At 37.2% G+C, this 7,985-nt stretch overlaps 1 protein-coding gene across 1 annotated transcript; it reads left to right on the forward strand.

The window, feature by feature from the left end:
• The first annotated feature begins 3,868 nt into the window (after positions 1-3,868).
• On the forward strand, positions 3,869-6,137 carry LOC145806933 (uncharacterized). The gene is made up of 3 exons (XM_082904792.1): positions 3,869-4,325; positions 4,770-5,315; positions 6,058-6,137. Exons 1-3 carry the CDS (start codon positions 3,869-3,871, stop codon positions 6,135-6,137), a joined length of 1,083 nt encoding a protein of 360 aa, XP_082760918.1.
• Positions 6,138-7,985: the final 1,848 nt, after the last annotated feature.

Here is a 7,985-nt window from a genome sequence, read left to right on the forward strand (position 1 = left end):
TTTAATTTAATTTTTTTTATATTTGTAAATAATCTCTTAGATGAAAAAGAGAGAGGGGTAACCACCTAGTCGTTTTCCTTTTGCATTTTTAATTTTAACCAAAATAATCTCTACTTTATCATCAAGCATAAATTATGGAACGGCAGCAAGGTGAACGGCAGCAAGGTGGGTGGAATCCGGTATTCCGTCGACATTAAGGTAGACATGGAGGGGCAACACATCTCCACACGATCTTTGTTGATGAGATCCCGGACTCGATGAACCCTAAAGGTTTGTTTACCATGTTTTCAAACTTTGGAGTTGTCAAAGATGTGTACATCCCAGAGAAACGGCGAAAAGCGACGAAAACTAGATTAGGATTTGTATGATATGATTATCCTGTTGCAGCAGGGATTTCAATTCAGAAAGCCAATGGAGTGTGTGTGGTGATAAATATTTGAAGGTGAAAAAGGCGGATTTTGTAAAAGAAAATGATCTGAGCTATCCAAGACTAGGAGCACATAAACCAGATGAGGTCTCAACATTAATCGGTGCTGGTATTGGTGGGAGAAGTTCTTATGCAGAGGTTTTGAAAGGAGGGAGGTCTGAAAGTGGTAATCACATTAGAATTAAAGCGGATGAATACGTCATTGGATGGTTATTATAGAGTGCAGTAATCAAATTTAAACCCCACTGTAACTTCGATGGTTTTAAGACTGAATGTCGTAAGAGAGGATTGAAGAACATACAGCTCAGAGAAGGCGGAGAGAGAAATGCATTTATCACTTTTAAATCTACAGAGGATATGAAGCAATCACTGAACAGTTTAGGAGATTGGGTATTGGAGTGGTGTGATTCTATCACTGAGTAGAACAAAGATGTCAGGTTAGATTATGAAAGGTTAGTTTGGTTAAGTTGCTTTGGAATGCCTCCAAATCTCTAGAATGTTAATAACTTCAGAAAAATTGGTGATGCTTGTGGTAAAGTTGTGGAGCTTGATCATAATGTATTAAGTATGGAGTCTCTGAAATGTGGGAAAATCAGAATCTATACATCTCAACTGGATCGTATTGATAAATTGGTTACTTTGGAAAAAGATGGTAGAACCTACTCTGTTCGTGCTGTCACCTATATCCATGGTCGATGGTGACCATTGTTCTGCAACTTACCATGGACGCAGGGATAAAGGTAATGACGTGGGAAATATTGTGGCTGATGTGGAGATAAGACATTACATGGCAGATAGCAAGAAGTCTAATGATGTGGTGATGGGGACAGGTCACAAGCACACGTGTACTTTAGACACTGCATCGAGGGTTAATGAAACAGGTATGGAGCTGGGAATTTGCAATCACGATGTAGTAGCTCCAGTACCCAATGACTGCTTGCAAGCACCATTAGTAAGGGAGGTTAACAGGGGTGGAAGACGAAAAGGTATGGTGCTGGAGACCTCTAATGGGCCCAATGGGCTGATCAGAAGTTTAAATGTGGGAGATTTAAATAGGCCCAATATAACGTTAGAAGTGGTTTTGGATAAAGCCCATTTTGATGGGAATCATCTGGGGCTTGAAAATGCTAAGGCCACTGTTGTTGAGAAGGTCAACCCAAATAAAGAAGCTGAGGCAAGTGATAGTATAGATGATGAGTCAAGCCCAAGTGAAGAAGAAGGGGAAATGCATCAGTCTGGTGATTATGTTTGGGATAATAGAGAAGAGGACCAGTTCAATGAAAATAGAGTATTGGGCAAAATCTGGAAAAGAAAAGGTCACAAAGGAATTTCATTCAGAAATGGTTTTCAACGAGGTGCCCTCGTTCGAGCTGCAGCAATGGCATCCTCATCTTCCTTATCTATTAGCAACATTTTACAGAAACAAAAGAGAATCAGATAGGAAACTAAGGCCACAGTGCAGTTGGGTAAGACTCTGGGACTAGCAATGCATAGAAAAGAAACAGAAGTTGTGGAGTGAGTTATTCAAATGGAAATTGAAGATATTGAGAGAATGAAGGAAAAATAAGTGGAGCCAGGTGCTTAACTATAGCACTTGGTAGGAGACTCTAGTGTACCTGTATCTTCATGAAGATTCTATCTTGGAACGTGAGAGGTTTGGAAAGGGCTGATCGAAAGCATAGAATAAAGGAATTTCTGAGGCTGAAAAATGTGGATATGGCTTTGTTGCAAGAAACAAAAAGATCTAATATTGATGAAAGTGTGGTTAGGTCTCTGTGGTCTTTTGATTCGATGGAGCACATGGAAGTGGGTGCGGAGGGAAGTGCAGATGGGATTCTGTGTATTTGGAATCCTATGATCTTCTCACTACATGAGTGCTGCTGTTCCAGAAATTTCATCCTTTTGGCAGGTATTATGCATTCTTCTATTAATTGTGTAATTGGAAACTTATATGCACCTAATGAAGAATTGAATAGGAGGAGGTTATGGGGTATTTTATCCAATTTGAAGTCGATTTTTCCTAATCCGTGGTGCCTAGGTAGAGATTTCAATGAAGTAAAAAATATTAGTGAAAGAAAAGGGCGTATTAGAACGGATAGAGGAATGGGTGAGTTTGGCCACTTTATTAGAAATCTTGAATTGATAGATATTCCAATGTTAGGCAGGCAATATACTTGGGGAAATTCTCAAAGCTGGAGCAGAATTGATAAGTTTTTTGTTAACCCAAAGTGGATGGAATGGTATAGATACAAAATTTGGGGGTTACCAAGACTTTTTTTAGATCATAGTCCCATTTTGCTGATGGAAGATGATAGGAATTGGGGCCCGAAGCCTTTCAAGTTTATCAATGCTTGGGTTCTTCACCCTAAGTTCCTTGGTGATGCAAAAAAAGTTTGGGAATCAACTAATGTTCACGGTTGGGCTTGTTATATAATTATGAAAAAGTTGAGAACTCTAAAAGTAGCTCTTAAAAAATGGAATGTGGAGGTGTTTGGTGATGTAGAATCAAAATTGAAAGAAGCTAAAAGTGAGTTACATTCTATGGATTTACAATCTGAAGTGAGAGAGTTGACTAAGGAGGAAGAGGGTCGAAGAAAGGAAATCAGGGGTTTGATATGGAAGTTTAGCAAAAGAAAGAAGTGGATGTGGGTATAAAAATCGAGGTTGGATTGGGCTTTGAAATGAGATAGAAATACTAGATTTTTTCACATTATGGCCACCAAAAAGTACAACAGAAACCTGATTACTTCTATTTCAGTTAATGGGGTTGAGGTAGATGAACCTACTGAGGTCAAACATGCAGCCTGCCAGCACTTCCAAAGTTTATTTACTGAACATTGGTGGTTTAGGCCAAGAATTGGAGGTGATTTTAAGAAAATTGCTGCTAGTCAAGTAGATGCTATTTTGAAGAGAGAATTCTCAATAGAAGAAGTATGGGTTGCTATAAAAGAGTGTGATGGCAACAAAGCCCCAGGCCCAGATGGGTTTAATATGATGTTCTTTCAAAAAAGGTGGAAGTTCTTGAAAGGTGACATTATGAAGTTTATGAAGGAGTTCTATAGCAAATGTAAATTAAGGTATGGGGTAAATTATTCTTTTGTTGCTCTTATTCCCAAAAAGGAGAATCCAACCTCTCTTCTTGATTACAAACCCATTGGCCTTATAAATTCCCTATATAAGGTGTTGTCTAAAATTTTGGCTAATAGATTGAAACAAGTCCTGCCTACTGTGATTGATAAGGCCCAATCTGTGTTTGTAGGGGGAAGAAGCATTCTTGATGGTGTGCTTATAGTTAATGAGGTGGTAGATTGGTGGAAAACATCAAAGAAAAGGGGCATTATTCTCAAATTGGATTTTCAAAAGGCTTACAACATTGTTAATTGGAACTATTTGTTGCAGATGTTAGATAGTTTTGGTTTTGGACCAAGATAGATTCGATGGATGGATTGTCTAGAATCTGTTAGAATTTCCATAGTAGTTAATGGCTCACCGACAGCTGAATTTTGTCCGCAGAAAGGGTTAAAACAAGGTGATCCTCTCTCCCCCTTCTTGTTCAATGTTGTTGCTGAAGGCTTGAACATATTGTTGTCAAGAGCTAAGGAATTGAGGATTATAAAAGGAGTGGTTGTGGGTAACAGTGAGGTCATCGTATCCCATCTTCAGTTCACAGATGACACTATTATATTTTGTGAGGCTGAAAGGGCAGAGATTGTGGCTATTAAACGAATCTTAAGATGTTTTGAGATGGTCTCGGGGTTGAAAATTAATTTTCATAAAAGCATGATATGTGGGGTGGGAGTTGATAATGGGTTGGTTAAGGAGTTTGCAGACATACTTAATTGTCAGAGTTATAAGTTACCTTTAAAGTACCTTGGGCTGCCACTTGAAGCTAACACAGGTTGGAAGCAAACCTGGTAGCCAGTGGTAGACAGGTATAAAAAGAAATTATCTGGGTGGAAGAGAAAGTCGTTATCATATGCTGGTAGGGTCACTCTCATCAAAGTTGTGTTATCTTCCTTACCTATTTATTATATGTCCTTGTTCAAGATACTAGAGTGCGTTGTTAAGGAACTTGATAGGATTCAAGCAAGGTTTTTGTGGGGAGGTGACGAGTCTAAAAGGAAAATTCATTTGGTAAAATGGAAAGTAGTGCAGATGAATAAGAAACAAGGAGGTCTTGGTCTTAGAGACATTACATTGATGAATGAATGTTTACTTCTTAAGTGGTGGTGGAGATAAGCCTTTGAAGATGCGGCTCTGTGGAAATCTGTGATTTGTGCTAAGTATAGAGTTTCGAGGGGCCATTGGTTTTCTCCAGTGCATGCTTTGGTTTATATTTCAGCTATCTGGAGACAAGTCCTTGCTGTGTCTTATTCTAATCCTCGATTGCATAATTTTTTTCTGGAAAATGTGGAGCTTAGGATTAGTGATGGGAATAAGGTAAAATTCTGGCAGGACATTTGGTTGGGAATATCAAGTCTCAAATCTCAGTTTCCAAGGTTGTATAAATTGAGTTTAAATAAGGAGAACACCTTGAAAATCCAGATTGGTTGCAGAGATAATAGCAACCAATGGTGTTATAACTTTAGAAGGCCTCTATCTGGGTGGGAAAAAGATGAGGTGTTAAGGTTGCAAAATCTGCTGGGTGTAGGACCATGCCTTGTGGCTTGTCAAAAGGATTCAATCAGGTTTAAAGCTGACCAGTCGGGGATTTTCACAATTGGTTCTATGTATAACTGGTGCAAACAAAGTGATGGGCCTATCCTCAGCTATCCAGATTTGGTGTGGAATAACTTTGCTCCCCCTAAGGCTAAATTCATTACCTGGCTCGCTTGGAAAGATAGATTGAAAACATTTGCACTCCTCAGCAGAATTGGAGTATTGAGAGGTAATAGGACTTGGCAGTGTGTGTTGTGCAAAGTTGAGGAGGAAACCTGTAATCATATTCTTTTGTTCTGTCCATTTGCGTGGCTTGTCTGGTTAAACATCATGGCCTGGTGAGGAATTCAATGGGTGTTACCTGGGTCTTTTGAAGGCTTGATGCAATGGTGGTTGGGGTGGAAACTCAAGAAAAAGGAAAAGAGAGTGTGTTATTTTTATTTCTGTCATTTGGTCACTGTGGATGTATAGAAATGCCTGTTTATTTAATAACCAGATTCTGTTGTTTTACGTGAGCTTATTAAAATTCGAGTGGCCTTGTGGTTGAAGTCTGTTAATGTGGGGTGTTGTTTCTCCATTCAAGAGATTGTTTCAAACATAAAATGGGTGAGGCATATTATCTAAGGGCTTAAGGAGGCTTTGTTTGGGTGCTATATGTATAATGGGTGATGCTTTGGCATTGCTGTTCTGTTGGGATTGCTTCTGGTCTATGTGGGTTGTTGTATAATGGTGCTGCTCTATTATTCATGGTCTGTTTGGATGCTATCTAAAGGAGGCTTTGTTTGGGTTGCTGATCTGCTGGGGTTGCTGATCTGCTTGGCTTGCTGTTGCTATTTGAGCTTCTCTGCTGCTGTGATGATTTGTTGTTGTTTGTTAGCTTTGGGTTATAATTTATTTTAGATATGGCTAGTTTATATTTGCTAGTGATGTCCTGTTTTGGGTTGGTTGCGGGTTGTAATTTGCTGTTGCAGATCCGTTTCTGGTTGGTTTCTCATCTACCTTTGTTGTGGTGCTAGCACATGATTGGGTGGTCTTATCGATGCCAACCTAGTTGGGATCGATTTGGTTCACTATGATGCTTTTTGCACTCATTCTCCCTCTTTCTTTATTGATGTAATATCCTCTTTTTTCATCAATAAAGTTCATGTTCTTTTGCTGATCAAAAAAAAAAAAAAAAAAAAAAGAGAGGGGTCTGTTTAGTGCACCTTATCGAAGTTATTATATTGTGAATATGTGAAAGTGTTTTGAATAGTTAAAATAATTTAAATAAATTAAAAAATTGATTATTTAAAAGTTAAAAAATGAGTGTTTTTATTTTATTTATCGAGTTTTAGTTTGAAAATTTTGTACAAAACATGCACATATAATTGGACCTTACGGGTGAAAATCATTTTTTTTTTTTAGGTCAAACTTCCAACCAGAATTAAAAATTAAGAGGGAAAGGAAAATGAATTATAAGGGATTTCATTTCTGGTTTATTGGCTATGTTAATAACAGCAAAAAATAAATAAAATATGTAGAGAAACAATAATAATTTTTTAAATGAAAATATAAAAAATGAAAACTATTAACAAACAATCATTTCTAATATATCCCAATTCAGTATTCCAGTTATCCCAACCACCATCATCTCACCAGCAGATTAAAACTCCAGTCAGTCAAAGATTTAGAACTATTTCATTAGCTTATTTGAATCAAAATATGATATTAAGAGAAATAAGAGTCCATCAATTGGACAATTGAAGTTTAATTGATTAAAATATTTAACATGCATCATGATAAATTGCAAACAATAAATCTAAATAATAGAATAAAAAAAAAACATAAATTCGCTTTAGATGTTTAGAGTATGTGTTCATGAACATTAGATTTAGAGACCAACCTAGATATTCTGATTGGTCTACAAATTGGTTGTCTATTAGTATACATATATAATAGGCCAACACTCAAAATTTACTAACCTCATGTTTATATGGTCATTTACATTACAATATTCACGAAAATACCTCCACAAGTGAAGGAGGTGGTTGAAGATTCAACCTTACATGTGAGAAGTTGAGTATATGAAGAAAGAGTGGAAGAATGCACAAAGTAAGCAATTCTAAAACCGTAAACCATTTCCTTGAGTGCCTTGCCTTCTTATTAAAGTTTACTAACTTGACTGTTGGATGGTCTTTGGCAGCACCACACTAGTGCCCTGGGACACCCTTTCACTTTTATCACAGATTATTTGGATGTTCTAGTCATTCATCATTTATAATTCCAAACTTGATGAGAATGGCAAGTTTCATGTTGTTGTTGGTACGAACTCAACCAAGAACATGATGGAGCTTGCTCCTGTAGAAAAACTCTTGTACAAAAGAGCACCAACAACAAAAAACAATAGCAACTAGCAAGCAAGAAGTAAAATACTTGTAAATAAACTTGCTCTTTTTATTCTTCTATTAGGATCAATATCAAAATACAGCACCCTAAGAGCATCCTCTTGTCCTCTCCTTACTGTATCACACTAGTACGTATACTACACCCAACAACATATAAAGAACAGAGGTATTTATCAACCAAAAAACAAAATGTAAAGAGTAAAGGAAAGATACAAAATTCTTCAATTTCTTATTCTTCTTCTTTATTTTTTGGTTCGACTTACTTTATTCACCAGTAACATCTGTTTTTATAATGATTCCGATTTTAACCCGACCTTTGTTGTATTCCAGACTCAAGTTTGATGTTTTCACATTGTTGTTTACGGCTTTTTTCCCTTGTATCTCCTTAAGTTTGACTTTTGGATTGTAGTGGTTGTGTTTGGAACATGTTGGTTGCTTAGTTTTCAAACCTTTGTTGCCTAGAATTTTGCTTCTCCATTCGAGCGGCACTTCTTGCGCTCAAGTGAACTTTGTGA

The sequence above is a fragment of the Camellia sinensis genome, chromosome 14 (genome assembly GCF_055761805.1).
Source record: "Camellia sinensis isolate YWXY chromosome 14, ASM5576180v1, whole genome shotgun sequence".
Classification (NCBI taxonomy): Eukaryota; Viridiplantae; Streptophyta; class Magnoliopsida; order Ericales; family Theaceae; genus Camellia; species Camellia sinensis.